The sequence below is a fragment of the Hippocampus guttulatus genome, chromosome 8, assembly GCF_054856545.1.
Source record: "Hippocampus guttulatus isolate MCC_2025c chromosome 8, RoL_Hgut_1.0, whole genome shotgun sequence".
Classification (NCBI taxonomy): Eukaryota; Metazoa; Chordata; class Actinopteri; order Syngnathiformes; family Syngnathidae; genus Hippocampus; species Hippocampus guttulatus.
Genome location: NC_141268.1, coordinates 14128918 through 14147622, shown reverse-complemented (window position 1 = coordinate 14147622; position 18705 = coordinate 14128918). Strand labels below are relative to the sequence as shown.

At 41.7% G+C, this 18705-nt stretch overlaps 4 protein-coding genes across 6 annotated transcripts in view; 2 read left to right on the top strand and 2 right to left on the bottom strand.

The window, feature by feature from the left end:
• Positions 1 to 852: 852 nt before the first annotated feature.
• atf1 (activating transcription factor 1) lies at positions 853 to 8134 on the top strand. 2 transcript variants are annotated; one of them, XM_086117894.1, is made up of 7 exons: positions 853 to 1149; positions 3086 to 3208; positions 5620 to 5711; positions 5801 to 5928; positions 6023 to 6202; positions 7028 to 7175; positions 7304 to 8134. In XM_086117894.1, exons 2-7 carry the CDS (start codon positions 3086 to 3088, stop codon positions 7446 to 7448), a joined length of 816 nt encoding a protein of 271 aa, XP_085974020.1. In that variant the 5' UTR covers positions 853 to 1149; the 3' UTR covers positions 7449 to 8134. The 2 variants fall into 2 exon arrangements, with proteins under 2 accessions (XP_085974020.1, XP_085974021.1); XM_086117895.1 differs by lacking the exon at positions 853 to 1149 and adding an exon at positions 1183 to 1251.
• Positions 5365 to 10568, bottom strand: LOC147201301 (thiol S-methyltransferase TMT1A-like). Of its 2 annotated transcripts, XR_015101612.1 has the most exons (3): positions 9877 to 10568; positions 7048 to 8642; positions 5365 to 6245 (listed from the first exon to the last, which is right to left on the bottom strand). XR_015101612.1 is itself a non-coding variant. In XM_086117896.1 (2 exons), the coding sequence occupies exons 1-2, from the start codon at positions 10372 to 10374 to the stop codon at positions 8409 to 8411; spliced, it is 732 nt and encodes a 243-aa protein (XP_085974022.1). In that variant the 5' UTR covers positions 10375 to 10568; the 3' UTR covers positions 7045 to 8408. The 2 variants fall into 2 exon arrangements, 1 of the variants encoding a protein (XP_085974022.1); XM_086117896.1 differs by lacking the exon at positions 5365 to 6245 and having other exon boundaries at positions 7045 to 8642.
• Positions 10569 to 10935: 367 nt separating this feature from the next.
• Positions 10936 to 14399, bottom strand: LOC147201300 (thiol S-methyltransferase TMT1A-like). Its single transcript, XM_086118821.1, has 3 exons — positions 13653 to 14399; positions 12351 to 12569; positions 10936 to 11702 (listed from the first exon to the last, which is right to left on the bottom strand). The coding sequence occupies exons 1-3, from the start codon at positions 13926 to 13928 to the stop codon at positions 11469 to 11471; spliced, it is 729 nt and encodes a 242-aa protein (XP_085974947.1). The 5' UTR covers positions 13929 to 14399; the 3' UTR covers positions 10936 to 11468.
• Positions 14400 to 15570: 1171 nt separating this feature from the next.
• Positions 15571 to 18705, top strand: part of scn8ab (sodium channel, voltage gated, type VIII, alpha subunit b) — a 41986-nt gene continuing 38851 nt past the window's right edge. The window contains exon 1 of the mRNA XM_086116762.1: positions 15571 to 15715. The gene's annotated coding sequence lies outside the window, so the exon portion shown is untranslated. The remainder of the gene's footprint in view (positions 15716 to 18705) is intronic.

Genomic DNA, 18705 nt, shown 5'->3' with positions numbered 1-18705 from the left:
GTCTATAAAATTGTTGTAAGTACACATCTGCATAAAAATGTATCCGTATTAACAATAAAGAAAACAAAGAAAAATTTATTACAGATCAATTTATAACAAAGAATGACTTTATTAACATTAGTTTTTAGTCTACATTAGAAAAGATTTGAAGGGCCTGGATTTGCCTGAATTAAAAAAAATAATTAAATGCGTCACTGCTGTAATGGATGTGCATTACACTTTATTGTAGTATGGCAAAAACAAAGCATTTTCACTGGAGTTCCCCCCCCCCCCCCCCCCACATCATTGCATGCCGCCGTTAAAATAAAGGCATAACACAATATTAAAAGGCAAAATAATTGAAGACATTTAAAATCAAAGTATCATAAATAAAATTACTGAAAGAATGTATAGCGGCCAAACTGTCATATGAGAATTGTATTTTACTTTACTATAATACTTTTTTTAATTCTTGCACTTGACAAATACTCCATATATTTAAAAAAAATACAAACAAACATCGTATTAAAATTAATAGAAACGAAACCTAAACGAAGCAGTTTTTTCCATACGATTTTATAAAAATGTGCTAAAAATGAATTTAAGCAAACTGAATTTTAATAAACAAAAGTCAAAACACAATAAAAAATAACGAAAGACCCAAAACTGTTATACCACTCGTGCCTTGGCTCAATCAGGAAGCATTGAGGATAAACGGTTCAGATCAATGATGGAGTGAGATGAATGGATGGTACTTGACAAATGACGTGTGTAGTGACGGAGTTAATCCAGGGAGGCGCTACTGCAATTTCGTGGGCGTGAGCTGCCGTTCAACGGCAAGGAACAAGAAAAGGAGGCGGGCGGAAGGCGGGGTGACGTGATCCATCCTCTGTGACGTACTTTGTCACAGAGACTCTGCCGTACGAGGCCTAAATTTATGACGTCAGTTTTTTTTTTCCTGGCGGACACTTATTGATCATAGATATTTTGTGAACACTTTCGGGCTGGATACAAGCCTAGTGTATCTGGTTGTATTTATAAATTTGTGTTAAAGGGGATTTTGACCAAACTCGCGGAGTAACTTTCTTCTGTGTTGATTGTGTAAAAGTCTAAATACGAATTCTCCGAAGCCCACCCCGTGATCGGGAGCTGTTCGGTGGCCTTTGAAAGGTAAGTCGATCCCGGCTGTTGCATTTTCGGTCGCCGCCTTCTCCGCCGTGGTCGTAATGGCGGCTGTTGCTTCGTTTAACTCCGCTGCGCCTCACGAATAAGGTAAGGTGGAGTTCGCTTAATGGCTCCCCCGTGTCGCTGACGTCTCTTGACGCGGCCAACCGAATGCCAGTGACAGAGTTGCACACATTGGCTCACCAGAGACTTACACAAGTTCGTCCGTCCTGTGAAGCACAGTGGCGGGACTTGTCTTGCGCGTGCTTCGCTAACTGTTGATTTGAGCGCTTTAAAGAGTCAACATCTGCTTTTTTTTGTTTTGTCCTTTTTTTTTGCAACGAACGTTAGCGGGGCAAAATCGACGCCGTCACAAGATTATATGAAAGCTTCTCTGCGAACGTTCTCTTTCAGTTGTTGTGGTCCGCTTTTTTTCAAATGTTGGACACACCAACTGTCAACAGGGCGAAGGGGGGTTTTCTTAAAGTACGTCACAGAGTGTAGGGCCTACTACCGATGTAAGGGTCCGGAGTTGACCATTAAAAATAGACTCCCCAGAACGCCCGATGAGGAAGGCACTCTTGTGGGTCAAAACGATCAATACTTAAACTTAATCGAATGGGCAACACCTTATTTGATAGCCGGTAACTGCCGATATATTCAAAAACCTTTTTTTTTGTGGTTGGAAAATTGCCCTTGTGCCAAATTTGAAAGTGGTGCATGCTATTACTTGGATTATTGCTTAAAGTACAACATTATATTATTGTTAGAAATGGTCTTAAGTTGAACCAACACAACAACCTCAATAATATTTCCCCTCAAAAGATTATCGCATGCATCCATCCATTTTGTTTCTTCAAATCTGGTTACTACTGTGAACTTCAGCATTGTGGTGCTTTGAAGCTCCTAGTGATTTGAGAATTATTTTCAAAGGTCAGGTCTGCCAAAACTTTCCAAATGACCCTTCAACCAAAATAATTACCCTTTCGTCTCCCTTAAGGAGAATTTCCACTCCAGTGGTGCTTCCAAGTTTGAATACCTCAAGAGTTGTACGATTTATTTATTTTTTGCATGACATTCATGGAAAACAAATAATTGCCATTACTTTTGCCCCTGAACATTAATGATTATTCCCATCGGTGAACGACTCAATCTATCAATAAAGATGTTAAATCAATACCTCTTAAATTTGTTTTCATGCTTTGAAGTGAGCTGCACGGTGAGGTGACTGGTTAGTATGTCCGACTCACAGTGCATAGGTGCTGGTTTCGATTCCAGCTCCGGCCTTCCTGTGTGGAGTGAGCCTGTGTGGATTTTCTCTGGGTACTCAGGTTTCCTCCCACACTCCAAAAACATGTATGGCAGGTTAACGAAACACTTGAAATTGTCCCAAGGTGTGAGTGTGAACACGAATGGTTGTTCGTTTATGCTTCTTCCTGGATTGTTTGACACTTTTTCGAAAGGAAGAATAACTTGTCCTTAAGCAAAGAGTTTCACACTCGAAGCAGAACAATAATGATGGTTGTCAAGTGCTAGTGTTGTTTTGGTTTTTATTTTAACCAGATACAACTTTCACTGAAAACAAAACGTTTGACTTACTCTAAAGATGAAAATAATTGCGGTCTTCTGGGTTGCTCAGAATATAACTTTCCTCTCACTGCTTCCCGGCCTCATTCGCAAATTCTTTATTTTCTTCTCCTTATGCAACGACTCACGTCTTCCTCATTTCAGTTTGTGTGCTGTTGTGGGAGTTCTCTCATTGCTCAATACAATACCAACAACTAAACGTTGAAAAACACGCAGACAGTCCGAAACGTTATCACGGTTAATTGGTAAACTGGTAACTGTTCATCACACCATTTGAACAAAGTGTCAAAGTAATCAATGAGGTTTTGAAGACAAAGGATGTTTGTTTGTTTGTTTTTTTTCCCTTCTTTTTAAGATGTCACTTGGTGGTTCTCCTGTGACCCTCGTCCAGCTGCCAGGGGGCCAGCTACAGGTTCAAGGAGTGATCCAGTCTCCACAGTCGTCGGTCATTCACGCTCCACAGACGCAGACTTCCCAGGTCAGACCATGGCTACTTTGACATGCCAACATTTTCTATCCCAATATAGCTCCTCTTATTTTATCTCAATAACAATATCGATCCAAAAATAGTCTTTTCCTTAATGTGAAATGAAATGAATGGAAAGCTTTGATTTTCGACAATTATTGCTATAAACAAATTGAAAAAAAACTATAATAATAAAAAAAGAAAGATACATAAATAAACCAAATAGGAAAGGATACCAAATGACCAAAATATCTGGCACCACTTTTCAAGGAATGGAAAGAAGGACAAACAATTAAATAACAACAGCAAAGTACTTCAAGTGACAGGCTGGAAACAAACTGATGCGTAACTTTATGATTAAAAGACAATCCTCCACCCCCCACTTTTTTTTCCTTCACTTTGTGTTTTTTATATAACTTTGCTGCTTTGTTGCAACTCCACACTGTCTCTGTACAATTCTTTTGTTTTGTCTTTAGGTCATAGAAAAAAAAGACATGTTCCGAGTTGCAAGAAACCAAACCGTGGCATTTTGTTTTTCCTCTTTTCAGCGCCAACTCTTTGGGCTGAGTTTCCACTTGGTTGTCCGCTAAGCTCCGCGTCTTGTCATGCCGTTTCCATTCACGCTCCACGAACAGTGCCGTAAATGAGTGGCCGATATAAAATTGCTACCACGAAGTTACGTCCTACTTCATTCGTTGTTTATGAAATGTTCATTTCGTGCCTTGAGGTGAAGGGCATCAAATATCACTCGGGATACCAAAAATCACAAACTTGGGAGTGCATGAAGACTCGGGCAAACTTTTGTGCGCACGAGCAGCGATTGTTATGATCCTGATTAGTGATCATTCTAAATTTCAGGTCGATCATGGTGATACGTTTTTTGATTCCTACACTTCATTGGTCGTTTGTAATTATCTACGTTTGCTGTAATGCTGAGTAAAAATTGTTGGAATATTTTTGTATGTTTTGTATTCAATACATATGCTTTAAAACTGTCGGTTTCAAAACAGAGATAGGAACATCTGAATAAGTACACCGGTAACTTGATCTAGGGCCCGACTGATACGTTTTTTGTTTTGTTTTACTTTATTTATTTATTTATTTATTTAGGCGCCCGCAATTTTGATACTTGGCGAGAAAAAAATCTGATCAGTTGGCCTGTTATTTACCAAAGAAAATTTTATGGACCCTTAATTCTTCTATCAACCCAACATATGAATCACAGGTTGAAGATTTGATTGATTTGTATTTTTTTTTTAGCTTTACTTTTGTATTTGTTTTGCTTTACACCAGAGAGGAATTTTCAAGTACATGCAAAGGCGCCTCAACTGATGAGTTTGTCTTTAAATTTAGGCTCTAAATGTCAGCAGTACAGAAGCAGTATAATGAATGAAGTTACAGGCAGGGATTTCTTTCAGCATAAAATCAAATTGCTTCGACCCAGTCATTTTCTTTGCCAGGAAGTGATTGCTTGGGAAAAAAAAGAGAGAGAGCTGTCTTTCTCATACGTCAAAACATGTAAAAATTGCATTTGAAATATATGATGTACAGTACAGAAAGAGTTTATCTGAAACGGGAAACGCCAATTTTAGCACTAATAATGCATACTAAGCAGGAATAGAATCCTCGTCCGACATATATACTTGTGGACATTGCATCTCAACGGGAATATGAGAGGACGGAAAAAGATGCAATACCCACCGAATAACTTTGTGTCAGCCGTGCCGAGCCATTCTTGCACCCAAATTGAGTTGGCAAATGTCTCCATTTTGCCAGCAACACACCTATAATGCTGTCTAAGCACGAATGTACACTTTATCAACATAAATGTACACACACTGACAGACGTTGCATCTTAATCCTTTCATGCACAAATAACCTGATAACATGATAAGCTGTCCACTGTAGTAACCGCTGTCCCTGAAAGGGTTAATGTGCACCCGAGAGGATAGATAAGGAATATACGGTAATTTCACAGAGAAGAGTATTCACCCCACCGCGCATGCCATTTACTTCCGGCCTATACCTAGTGAACAGCTTTTACTGTGGCACGAAAATAACACTGTGTCTGTGTTTCATCGGCAAAACGGTGGCCCGTTATGATTTTGCAAAGGCCTTCGATGATATCATGAGGTTTTTAATATGGCACTATGAGAGAGAGAGAGAGAGAGAATAAGAAAACCTTTATTAGTCTCACAATGGAGAAATTCCCAATTCACAGCAGCAAAGTTATGAAAGGAAGACGTAGAAGAACAAAATATAGGAGCTGCTGTTAAGGCAGCCACTCTCATGGCGCCATCTTGAAGTCAAAATAATACAACACAATACATAAGACAAAATCGTTCAATGTACAGTACTGGTTTCGAGCAGACCATCAGTCTTGTTCTTAGTGCTGACGACTCGCCCACGCTTTTCTGCCAAAGGGTTCAGATAGTGAGGATTCACAGGATTCGTCAGAAAGTGGAACCACACCGCAAAAGACCCGAGAGCTCCTGGCCAGGCGACCGTCATACAGGTGAGAAAGCCAAAAGCACCTCCCACTCGACACGCGATCGGTCAGAAGAGCTTCACTGTCTGATGCTCCTTTGGTTCATCACTCGTTAGGAAAATCCTAAATGAACTTTCATCCGAGGGCGTCACGCACAGCGAGGGGAAGGACAGCTCGACAACCACGGGAGTGACGGGCGTCACCATACCCGCCCCCATCTATCAGACCACCACCGGCCAGTATAGTATGAAACGTTCCTCTATTGCACAACACGTCAGCTCGACTGCGCCACAAAACGTTTCCTGATTTTGATTGCAAACGTTTTGCCGTCATTCCAGTTACCGTAACTCCGAATGGAACCATCCAGTTGACGAATCCCGGACCCGATGGCATTCAGGAACTTCAGGTTGCCATGGCCAACCCTACCGGAGGCCAGCAGGGCACGACGATCCTCCAGTATGCTCAGACCCCTGACGGCCAGCAGATATTGGTACCAAGTAACCAGGTGGTTGTACAGGGTGAGCCATGATGTCATTTGACTGCATGTGGCAGTGGCTGATGCTTGAAAACAGGGTGGATTTGTCTCTTTAATTCTTATTCCACAAATGCAATAGAGAATCAGAATGCCGTGTTTAGACTACCGGTAGTTGCGGGCACACAGAACATTTTGACTTGCGCTTTCAATACACAAAGCCATCTCTGTAAGCACTCCTTTTTTGAGGGTGTTAGACAAGAATTCAAGAGAAACGATTTTTGTTGTGAAAATGATCTGAGTGGCATTCAGCACGTTGAAGTTGCGCATTTCCAAACTTAGCACTGCAAGTGAGATCGCATTGAACAAACATTAGCAGGAAGCAAACATTCCCATTGACTTGCAGTCAGCATGCGTTGGAGTAAATTTGTTTTTGAACACGGTGATTTGGTTTGCAGCTTGGGCCTGGTTCACTTTGTGCACTGAGACATTCTGTACCTGATTTGAATTTGCAAAAGGGGAGAAAAAAATGTAACATGTCCAAAGGTTGCAGGGTTCAGGACTTTCACCGAGATTAAAAAGGACTGTGTTAGTGAAAGCAGTGCACATCAGCGAGGCTGCGCTTTGAACGGAAGCTGCTCAAATTGTTTACGTTTTTCCCAAAACTTAAATTAATCAACAGAATGATTGAATTAACCACCCCCCAGCTGATTGCATTACCCTCATCTGAAAATGAATTGATTGATTTCGTCCTAGGATGACATATTCAAATGATTTGTTTGCATCCCGCGCAAGCGTACCAAAAATGTCAGCCGTTCTTAAGCCGTCACACGAGTGCCCACAGTCACGCTGCTCTTTTTCTAAGATGCAGGGGGAGAAGTGCAAACGTACCAGATTCGTTCCACGCCCACGTCAGGCTCACTACCCCAGGCTTTGGTGATGGCCTCGTCTCTGGGACTGCCTCAGAGCAAAAGCGAGGATCCAACTATGAAGCGGGAGATAAGGCTTGCAAAAAACAGGTACTTCATTTTACATAAAAAAAAACAAAACAAAACAACCAAAAACATTTGGTCACTGCTTATTTTGGGGTGGCGGGGAGGATCTTTTTAGTTGGACTTACTACTTTGCCCCTTCTCGCTCGTCACAGGGAAGCGGCCCGGGAGTGTCGGCGGAAGAAAAAGGAATACGTCAAATGCCTTGAGAATCGAGTGGCAGTGCTTGAGAACCAAAACAAAACCCTGATTGAGGAACTCAAAAGCTTAAAGGAACTGTATTGCGTGAAAACGGGATAAGCTGCGCGGGTGCAGAGACTGTGTGTCAGCGGGAACCGCTCTCGGCTTTTTTTTTTTTGACACGCTCATGTTTCTGGGAACGCTTCAGGTTGAGATCCACGATCTTTTTACTCGGCTCGATATAGCAATGATATATACCTATATCTAAACGAATTTGGACTTTTTCCAGCTATTTTTTTTATTAACTAATACTATAACATTTATAGTTGTGTATATTTTTAAACTGGGAGGTTTGAAATGATGAGCTTTTGCTTTTTTTGACTCTCAATTTCTAAAAGTTGTTGTTGAATTTCTAAATGTTCTTGTTTAAAAAAAATGCTGTTTGGTGTGTGTGTGTGTGTGTTTTTTTTTTCCTTTTTTTTTTCTACCAACAGCATTTACAGAATTGACTGTATTAGTTCCATGAGAACATGTTTGCTGCACAGAAATTTCTCGTATTCCCAATAAGGAAATGTTACAGTTTTCATTCCTTATCTTTGTGCAAAGGGACATAAAGGGTAAACGAAATAATGTGTGATTGTTCATTGACCTTTACTGTCTTAGACAATCTGGACCACGTTTTTTTTTTTTTTTTTTTTGCACAGTGTCTTGAGGGTGATATTTTCTTTCCTCATGGAAAGGGGAGGGGGCTGTGGAACAGTGTATGAAATGTTGCTGTTTATGTAAGTAAATAATATATATTTTCACACTGTATTTGCTAATCATTTTTGACAGAAGTGAACATCTCAGCGAGGGCCAGGCAACTTTTTACTGTCGGGCCGTTTTTCAGAAAGTCATACAAAACGTATCGACAAATAAATAAATCGGTGTATTCGTCAGTAAGATGAGCATTTTGGAGTCAAATGATTTGCTGCTTAGCCAAGTTTTTGTTTGTGTGTAGAAGTTGAATAGTGGAGTGGATAAAATGCTCAGAGGTTTGTTTGTTGATTATAACTTTCGGGATGAGAATAGTCTGAAATTTCACTTGACGGAATAGCCCATAATATGGGGCCGTATCACTGAAGTCACCGGCGCCTCAAAGTGGTTAAGGTGGAGCTGAGAAAAGCCAGCTGACTCGAGATCTTTCCACGTCGCTCTTGTAATCACGCAGCCATCTCCAATATAGAACCACAAAGGTTCAATGGTGTGTTGGAGGAAAAAGGTGAACGTTGAGGGCTTTGACACCACATGTTCCATAAAGTAGAAGGCTCCGCCCTGGAAGACAAATACAATATTCGTGTTTATACATTTTTTTTTCTTCACAATACTATGCGAAACCAAATGTTTTTGATCCTTTGAATTCATGTTGTGCTTGTGTGATTTTTGTGCCACGGTCCAAAGCCAACAAAGATTTTGGTTGCATTGAAGACTACATTTGGCACTGGGTATGAATGAGAGTGTCTGTCAGTCCTGACATTCCCTCCAGTCTAAGATGCCCCCCCCGCCCCACACACATCTCTCACACAGAGCTGGAATAGACGTTGATGCAAACAGAATTTAGGCCATCACCGAATGAAATAAAGTTGAGCTTTGTCTGTAGAAGGCAGTCAGAAATCAGTTTTTTTATTGTTCCTTAAAGTAACCTCGTGTTGATGGCAAAGGTTAATCAAACCACTCGGGCTATTCAGTGTCAAGATCGTGGAAAAACTGTGGTTGTTTTCTACATTAAAAAAAAAAAGTTATCAGATTTGATGGCCACTGGGGTGATTATTAGTTAATTCGGACATAGTGATTGTCCAGTAGTGTTGGAAAAATGACCATTTTCAAATGGAAACACTGGCAAAGGCCAATATGAAAAAGTGTTGCATACAGACATTTTTCTGATTGCTAATCATCATGAGAAATCATTGACAAGATGAGTGGCTTCACGGAAATGAATATTCATTATTTTTGATAACAAAATAACGTTGTTAAAGGTTAATTGGAGCAAATGTGTTATTTCACAAGTGTGTATCAAACTGACCCTTTCACATGAATCATTATTAGCCCTTGATTTCAAAAAGGTTATGACCCCACGATTTTTTTTCTAGAGTATCAGTTTGTCCATCTGTTTTTAAAAGTCTACACACCCCTTTTCAAAGAGCTAAATAATTTCAGCGGTATTTCCACCATGATCTGTACAACTCAATTGAAAAACAAAAAGAATGTTTTTCTTTTTTTTAAACATGCAGATTTGCATATGAATATTTAAAATGCTAAAGTTAATTAAACATGGAAGTCGTTCAAGCAGGCTTGCCTGTTTCGTCTCCATTATAAAGTCATGATTTGTGCTTTATTTGTTTTGCTTTTTTTTAAACTGTGAGCATGGCTTGTGATTTCATTCTAAAGCAGTATTTTTAAATGTGTTCTAATTTTTTTTTAAATGCCAAATGTGATAAACTTTTGCCCAGTTAAAAAAAAAAAAAGACTTCATGTGACAACTGGATTTCTTGCAGAAGCGGGCGCTCACAGTTTTCAGCACACGCCGGATCTCCTGAAGAACCAGCTTCACGTCCCTGACAGAACACAGCACCAACGTGCACACCACCACGTCCACAGACTCGTCATCCAGCTCCTTCATGTCCTCCGCAGAGGCAACCAGAAAGGCCTCATAACTCAGGTGCTTGTTGGCGTCCATGCTCCTCCGCAGGTAAGTCTCGAAATGCGGGTTGGGGTCCGCGCAGAGCACCGTGCATCCGTACGGGTAGAACTGGAAGTTTGCCCCGGTGCCACAGCCGATCTCAAGTAGGCGCAGCGAACCGTCTCTGTTGGCAAAACCGCACACGTTCCGGAAGAGCTCTTTCTTCGCGCGGTTCATTTTGTCGTTATACGAAAATGTGATGTTGTAGACGAGCAGTGGAAAGAGACGTTTGTAGACGCCGCGTAAACCCAGTGCATCGGCCAGTCGCAAAGGCAAAATCAAGAACAGGCAAAGGAACCTGCACGCTTTCAAGAGACAAGATTTCATGTTTGGTGGGACTTCACATCCCTTGAGAGACTTGCGAGAATGAAAGAAAATAATGCCTCTTAAGAGATTACTCACGAACTAATCGCCTAATGTGTGACGCGCTTCACTAACCACGCGATAGCACCTTGCCATCACTGTTAACAAACTAAATTTTGACTGGAGTTCAAACTTGATTTATTTGTTTGTTCACTGACGTCAGGCCAGCCCTCAGAGTAAACGACAAAGTCAAGCCAGCATCCACAACGGTTGCTTACGAGACATACCAACAATCTGCGTTGCCCACCTTCAAAATAAAAATAAATAAGAGTATGGACAAAAGTGCTTTGGCTTCAAAATAATCTCTCACAATCAGTCCCATCATTGTAAATACAAATTGTTTGGATTGAATCTACAAAAGTTCAGAAGTTGAGATAGAAAGTTAGCATTGAGATCTGCCTCAGTGAGTGCAATTACTGCTGTTTTTTGGGGGGTCCTGAAGCATCCATAAGATTTTAATGATGTGACGTTGCTTATACCATGGCCTTCTTTTAAAAACCTCAAAAGTGTGAAGACATAAAGTACTTAGTTGAAACACAATATTTTATTTTTTAAACACTGGGTAACATACGGTATATCCGTGGCCCTCTTGCTTGCCGTGCAGCAAATGAGAGTGTGGGGATCCAGGGTGCAAATGAGAAATGTTACGTGATGCCTGCTTCGCAGTTCAGAGGTGTTCTCTTGAGTTTTTTTGTGGTACATCCTTCAACAGTCCCAGGTGTACCCTGTTTATCCCCCAAAGTCAGCCGCAGGGTCCAGTAAAAGATACTTCATTCATTATTTACATTATTATTATTAACTCTCTTCACGTATTGGCTGAGGAGGAAAAAAAAAATCACATTCTACATGTGTGGCCTCCATTAGGACGTGTTCGCAAATATGCTTCATTGCCTTATACTGTAAAGAGCCGAGTTACAGACAGATTTGATGAGTAGGATTTGTAGTGCATCAAAAAAAAAGTGCTCTGAATCCCTTGATTAGAAAAATAAAACAAACATCAGAGTGCCTGGCAATGGACGATAGATGGCCTCTAGTGTCAGGTGAGGGGGGCCACAAATCTATTTTACACCATAGCCCATGATGTGTGGTTTGTTGAAGAAGATAATTGGCGCGTTCAGATGTCGTAGTTTGAGGTCAGAGAAGCCGGCAGCCTCCAGATGTGTCCATGTTTCCCGGGTGACCTCACATTCATCACCCAAGTAGTAGCACACAGGCTTCAGGACGTGCTGGAAGAAATATGTCCACGTCGACGGCTGTGCGGCAACATGCTCGAGAAAAAAGAAGGCTCCACCCTGCAAGGCAAATATCGGTTAGCGTAAATCATTTATTTATTTGAAAGGTTATTGGGTTTTTTTCCAAGTTGTGCTACTAAGACAATTTAGTACATCTGGTTAATGCAGACGTCAGACTACACGAATGTAGCCCGATTTTGAGCTGACACAAGGTGTCGCCGACAAACATGGTGTCTCGTAACCCATTTTGAGTGTCTTGATTCATTGTAGCCCGTGTAGTGTGACATACTAAACGATTGGTCGTGAGGCGTCTGGGATGCTTCACGACCACGATGCCCAAAGTCTGGCATGTCAGAGTTTTTGTTCGTCTTGGCGCATAGTGTGACATGTACTATGTCGTCTTTGGATCGGTTCTTCGGCATTGACCAACAGGAGGCACTCATACAGTATTCAAAAAGTGACTTAAACAAAAGGGGAAACACTGGAAAGTAGCATTTTAACTCATGCTATATTCACTAACTGCAAAGCAAGTAGCTGATTCGAAAATGGATGGGCGGACATTTTGGGAAAGGCCCTCTTCTTTTGCTTTTATTTCAAATGAGCCTTGTGCGCACGTAATGAAACCCTGAACATACTATCTCAAATCCAGGAATATGTAATATCACAAGACATATAAGTTTATAATCTTATTAGAGGAGCTGGACTTACAGGCCTCAAAACGCGACGCACCTCCCTCAGAGTTTGCGGGACATTGCCAACGGAGCAGAGCACCAGCGTGCACACCACCACGTCCACACACGCGTCCTCGAATGAGCGCATGTCCTCCGCCGAGGCCTCCACGAACTTCTCATAAGTGACGTGCCGGTTCTCGAGCATGTTCCTGTGCAGGTACTTCTCAAAGTGTGCATTGTTGTCCATGCAGATCACCTTACACAGAGAGATCCAAACATACATTATTACTGAGGTCCTACAGGCTTAACACTGGGTCCATGTCAGCTGTAGAATTGTCATTAATCTGTTTTTGTTTAGATAAGATTTGGTTTCATAGTTTAGCGTCATGGTTCCATTCGGTTTGTGACCAACAGGTGGCATTAGAGCGGTTCTCCTCCAGCATTGCACCTGTTGGTCATCATGTTATTGGCTCTTTTTTTTTGTTTTGTTTTGTTAAAAGGACTGCCATGCCGACCCCTTGGCGTCGGAAGCAGGCTGTAAATAGACTACCTGATGAAAGTACGCACGGAAGCTAGTCCGTCACCCCCTCCCTCATACATTCCCTTGTTTCACCGTCTTCATTGTTTATGTCTTGTGACCTGTTGTAACTGTCATATGCTTGTGCAGGAGTTTTTTGCCTCACTCAAATTATCCTCAAATGAGGGTAGTTCGAGCGTGGTTTTTTTTTTCTCCCCCTCTCCCTCCCTTGTTTCTTTCTGACTTTCGGGTTGAGTGAACGCTGGCGCGTTTTGGCTGCCGCTGCTCAACCCGTATTGTTTTGTGTTTTTTGTTATTGTAAAGTGTCCTTGGGTGTCTTGAAAGGCGCTTATAAATAAAATCTATTATTATTATTATTATATTACCGTTCACAGGAAGCTAAATAAGCTAGCGGTAGCGGGGAAAGATGTTTCTCACGAGGATGAGAACGTAGCTCCGCCGTAGGAAAATGGAGTGAGATGAATGCAGCCCCAAGTTTAATTCCAGGTTAAAAACTAAGCTTTTTTTCCAAACTCATATCTACTCTCAACTCAACTCAACTGCATTTAAAGAGCACTTTCAAAGCAGCCTACGATTATGGTAATTTGTTTTCAAAATCTTTTTTTTTAGTGGGGGGTCTGTACATTCTTTGTAATATGTTAACTAAACGACTTTTATTTATTTACTTTGCTTTTAAATGTACTTTCTTTCAATTTTTTTGGTTTGTTTGTAAATGACTTTGTATGTTGTATTTTGAACTAGATGACGCACACTGAACTCCCATGTGTATGAAATAACGCGATACATCTAAAGTTGCCTTGCCTTGCAACCGGCTGGGTAAAAGTGGAAATTGGAACCGGTGCCGCAGCCGACCTCCAAGATGGTTAACTGATTTCCGGGTTGCTTGAACTCGGATAGACACGCGAACAGCTCCCTCTTCCTCTCGTGCATCTTCTTGTTGTACAGCTTGGACAAACGATAAAGGCAACACGGAAAGACACGTTTGTAGAGTTTGTACAAGCCTATGGCATGCAGTAGGTACAAAGGCAGACAAAACACTTTGACGACTAAAGTACAAAATGTCATCAGAAAAGCCATTTAGAGCCTGTCGGTGTCAGACCAGTCCGGTTCGCCTGCTGTCAAAAGATGGCTGCGCAGTTAAGTTAAACCCCGTCAACAATGTCGCAAATGCTCGTGACATTTCAAAAGAAAACACTACAACACGTTAACGACTATAGGAATGTTACTTCTCACCACCTTTGCTTGGTTACACTGTGAAAGAATTCCAGATTGTTTATATGTATGTTTTGCACTGCAGCAATCGATACTGCATTTAATATAATGTTAAATATAATATAATATTACCGCCACTACTACAATCGGAAGCTCTTTGGGAAGCGTCAAATTGAAAAGTGTACTGTTCTTTATGGCCACTGGAGGGCGAAAGAGCTCAGATAAACCATGACCATGAATCCACTATCTATCTATCTATCTATCTATCTATCTATCTATCTATCTATCTATCTATCTATCTATCTATCTATCTATCTATCTATCTATCTATCTATCTATCTATCTATCTATAGATATATATTGTGTGTGTGTGTGTGTGTGTATGTACACTTGCACGCCCCTCGACCCTTGTGAGGAGAAGCGGATCAGAAAATGGATGGATGGATGGAAACATCAGGGTTTGTGCTGTTTCGAGTGTAACTCCACAAGGTTACCGCCGATATGGTGAAGACGAGGTTGAATGCTATCGAAACATATTTTGGGATATTTGTTTTTCACTGTTCTGAATTAAATATCCGTCCATTATCCTCACCATGTAGATTAAGTAAATAAATCTAATAATCTTAACAATACATTTTAAAACATTTCCAGTTATCCACACACTTTGTAGAGTGCTTGTCCTCTGAGGGTGGCGATTGAGTTGGTGCCTGTCCCAGCTGATTTTGTCACTCACAGTGCGTATAGAGAAACAACCATTCACACTTGGTTAATTCCGAGTCATCCATGAACCTAATATGCATCTTTTGGGAATGTAAATTGGAGTAAATCCACATGGATGGGCTGGAACCACTAACCTCTGAACTGTGAAGCGGCTATGCTAACTACTCATCCATGTTGCCCTTGTCATGTAAAATTTTTAATTTTACGAGAAAATGTCTCGTTTGCAATAATTAAAAAAAAGAACCCGTAGATTTTAATTAACTGTTAAATCGGTAACTTTCAGTTATTTTTCCTTTTTTCTGTATTTTTTAATTTCTGGGTTCAATCATTTTCTTTGGGGCTCATCTTTATTCGCGAGTGACTAAAGTTTTTTTTTCAAGATGACTTTGGGTGACAGGCTCTGTATTAAATAAAACATGCAAATTAGAAGAAAGGCAAACAACGTCACCTGGTGGGCCATCGCCCGCATGTTAATGCAGAGCCTCTACTGTACGGAAAGTCTGCACGCTTTGATCCAGGGAGGTGCAACCTTGTAACGCTGTTGCCTGGTTAAGAACATTTAAATCAAATCCTTAACTTTGTAAGACTCGTTTTTGAGGGATGCTCAAACCAAATCCATCTTTACGTTGACCGTTCCCGACCGTGTCCAGAGTACTCAGCGCATTTATAACTTGTATCGCCTGCGTTGCTGCGGTCTTCCGTCCGTTGTTGAGACTGCAGGCATTTGCCGACACTCCCTAACAATTTGCCCAGAGTCATCAATTATGCAGGGCTTCCTCGCGCGCGCCGAGCCAAGATAGCGGCAGCGGCTTGAGCAGCAGCAGCGGCAGCGGCGGCGGCATCAATATGGCGACAGCCGCAGTTGCCCCACACTCATTGCTACACCTGCATTTTTCCGGACGGCGTGCGGATTCTTGTTAAAGAGCTGGGAAGTAAGTAGCGAACACGTTTTTGGCGCTTTGTGTCATCGTTCGGTCGCCGCGCGGGTCGCAGTTCTACTTTGGCCACTGACTGCATCCCATTGCCGCAGAGCGCTCCCCCTCTCAGCATCCTTCCTGGCTCCCACGGAGGAATGGCGCCGGCTCCCACGAAACTCTCTTATTATACTACAATTACAATCACGTCGCTTGGACGAGCGCGCGTTTGCCGGCCATCTATTTTTTTCCCGGGGATACAGTGAGAGTCAGCATGTTGTTTGGGGTGTTGGCCTTGCATGTTTGGAGAGACACGAGACTGGTCCACACAACATACGCAGATACAAAGTGTGATCAAACTTCTCCCATTGGCTACAGTGACTCTCCTGTTTCCATTTTAGATGATGCCTTTCAATCATTATTAGTTTTCATTTTTTTTGATGCAACTCAGCACTCCATCTTTGCACCATTGTGCCCCCCCCCCCCAAAAAAAGATGCGTCTTTACTTTGGGAGTCCTCACAGGGACAGTGGCAGCCCCTTTTGTTCATTTCTCTCTCATGTTCTCCGCTGGGGTGTGGTAAATAGCCCTGAGGAGGATTATTTATAAATGTATGCTCTCTGCGGTGTGGAGCTGGTTCCGCTGATTTGGGCTGCTTTGAGTCGTCAGGATGTAATCGGTGCCCTATATGAGTTAGTGTGGTCCCATAGCAGCAATATACTGTACTGTACCACACTGCAGTAGGTCATTTTCCACTTGAGCTGTATGACACTTTGCCGCTATCGAATGTCTGTTTGGGTACAGATTAAAGGTGAGGAGATGGTTATCATTCCTGACGAGGGGACGATAATGTCCTAATGCTTCACGTCATGTATGTTAGTTCTCTGATGCTCAGAACTTAGCTTCTGGTTTGTGTATGAATGAAAATGCACACATATGAGTGTGTATGGGAGGTTAGATGAGGCCTTTAATTTTTGGCAGCCAGTCTTATCAGTGATGCTGGACACAGGCCTGTTAGACTTAAGTAAAATACAGCGGTGTGATGACTGAAGAAGTGAAATGTGTGTGTGTGTGTGTGTGTGTTTTGGGGGGTTGGGGGAATAATTGATTGAAATGACCTGCGCTTTGGTTATGATCTAATTGTTTACTAATGATGACATGTTGTGAAAGCTGTCGTAACTGTTGCGAAACCGCCAAGGTTGATTTATTGATCATTCTGCCCATCAAGATTTTTGTCATTTGCCTGGCACTAATGGTTGATTAATTGTGCCTTAAATGAGAAGTCAAGTCACAAATTGTCTTTCCAATAATATGTTTTATTTGTGCGCGCTAGTCTATACACGGTATAAGATAAGATAAGATATATGCTGATGAATATTGCCTTTGTGGAATATGAATTCAGCAGAAAAATCCAACTGTGTTTATCCATCTCCGGCCAGCCATTTTGCTTTGTACTGACGCTTGCTGCCGATTAAAAATGACATCACAGTGCCCAAGGGCTCCTCCTGCGAACGTTATGTGAGCAAATCCAGAAAAAAAAATGGGATTGACGTTCGCAACCTGAGCCCGTAGGCACTATGATGTCATTTTCTCATCGACAGCAAGTGGCAGTACAAGGCAAAATGGCCGCCACCTGAGATGCATGAAAACGGGTGGGTTTTTCTCATTCATTTATACTCCATAAACTTAATATTAATCAAAATACCATGTTTTGACTAGTGGTGGCACATTGTACATACAAAGAAAAATGTTCACTTCCCTTGAAAAAAAAGTGCAAATGCAGTGCACTACCTTTCTGCAACAGCAGAGGCGCTATTGATTCATTCTCGACAATCGACATCGAACCCACATTCACCAAAGCCCGTGGGATCACACTCCTCTTGACAGCATTATGCCTTCCTGACCATTAAAACAGGAGTTCAGAACAATGATAAAATCTCATTTAAACGGTTTCACCTGCGAAAACAGAAGTTATGCACGGTTTGTCAAGGGCTTGTGCAATTTGCCCATGTCTCACGTGATGATCTTGTCGACTTGCAATTGTTTTTAAAAATCTTTTTTTAGGCAAATCTTTCACAAATTGTTGGTCAAGTTTGGAATTGTCTGGACTATGTAAGGATCCAATATGTGCAAATTTGACAACAAGTCTCAAGTACACAAAATGTGTTCTCAATCTTTTCATAAGTGAAATGTGAATAATTTTTCTCATGATTGTGAGGCTAAATTCAATTATAAGCCAAATGCGAATTTGACTTAAGTTAGGAACACAATCCTCAAGTCCACAACTTGAGTTAAGTTTGCCCTTCACTGCTTGCATTTTCTGGTGGCAGCAGCAATGAGAAATGACTGCAGGAGATGACAGATCAGCGTTTTATATTGCGGGCGGTGTGTGTGTGTGTGTGTGTCTCTCTGATCAAAGTGACTATGGCGCATCTTCCTTTTTTGGACCAAATCGGACCAACTCCAATCAGTTGTTAGGTAATTAGACGAAGGGGAGTGGGGTGGGGGTGGTGGGTGAAGTGGCTATATGTCAAATGATGGAATGCAGACAGCGGGGTGCGCCTGTGTGTCTTTCCCTGCGCAAAGGACACAGCGGCTCACAGAACATCGACAAGCTTTTGGGAGACAAACGAGACTCAGCAATTTTTTTCCCTTTGTCGTCTCCGACCAACATGACTGGTAATACGTTTTGTTTGAAGACTGCTTTTTATTGATAAATCATTGTAGAGTTATCCGTCTGCCCAGGTTGTAATCAAAAAAGGCAGAGGTCAAATTGCATTGTGACGTGTTGTCCTCTGGACGAATGAGCGTATTGACTTTAAAAAGCATGAGCCTACTAGCCTTTCCGTACTTCCACAATGGTGTAAAGTTGCACAGTGTACATGCGCTGCTGGCCGTGCTTCTGCGCCTTGCTTGGAATCACCTTGGAAGTAGATCAATGGGCGGAAGGATATTTGGAGGTTGCGCCGAGGTTGGGTTACTTGAAGCACAGTTCATTCCTCTTCCGGG

Bases quoted from the DNA above. Each gene is read 5' to 3' on its own strand.
- atf1 (XM_086117894.1), top strand. From the start codon at position 3,086: ATGTCACTTGGTGGTTCTCCTGTGACCCTCGTCCAGCTGCCAGGGGGC. The intron at 5,712-5,800 runs GTGAGAAAGCCA...ATCACTCGTTAG, and splicing joins GCCAGGCGACCGTCATACAG to GAAAATCCTAAATGAACTTT. The intron at 6,203-7,027 runs GTGAGCCATGAT...TCTAAGATGCAG, and splicing joins TAACCAGGTGGTTGTACAGG to GGGGAGAAGTGCAAACGTAC.
- LOC147201301 (XM_086117896.1), bottom strand. From the start codon at position 10,374: ATGAAATCTTGTCTCTTGAAAGCGTGCAGGTTCCTTTGCCTGTTCTTG. The intron at 8,643-9,876 runs GTGAGCGCCCGC...TTTGTCTTCCAG, and splicing joins TCCGGCGTGTGCTGAAAACT to GGCGGAGCCTTCTACTTTAT.
- LOC147201300 (XM_086118821.1), bottom strand. From the start codon at position 13,928: ATGGCTTTTCTGATGACATTTTGTACTTTAGTCGTCAAAGTGTTTTGT. The intron at 12,570-13,652 runs GCAAGGCAACTT...TCTCTGTGTAAG, and splicing joins TTTACCCAGCCGGTTGCAAG to GTGATCTGCATGGACAACAA. The intron at 11,703-12,350 runs GTAAGTCCAGCT...TTTGCCTTGCAG, and splicing joins TGCGTCGCGTTTTGAGGCCT to GGTGGAGCCTTCTTTTTTCT.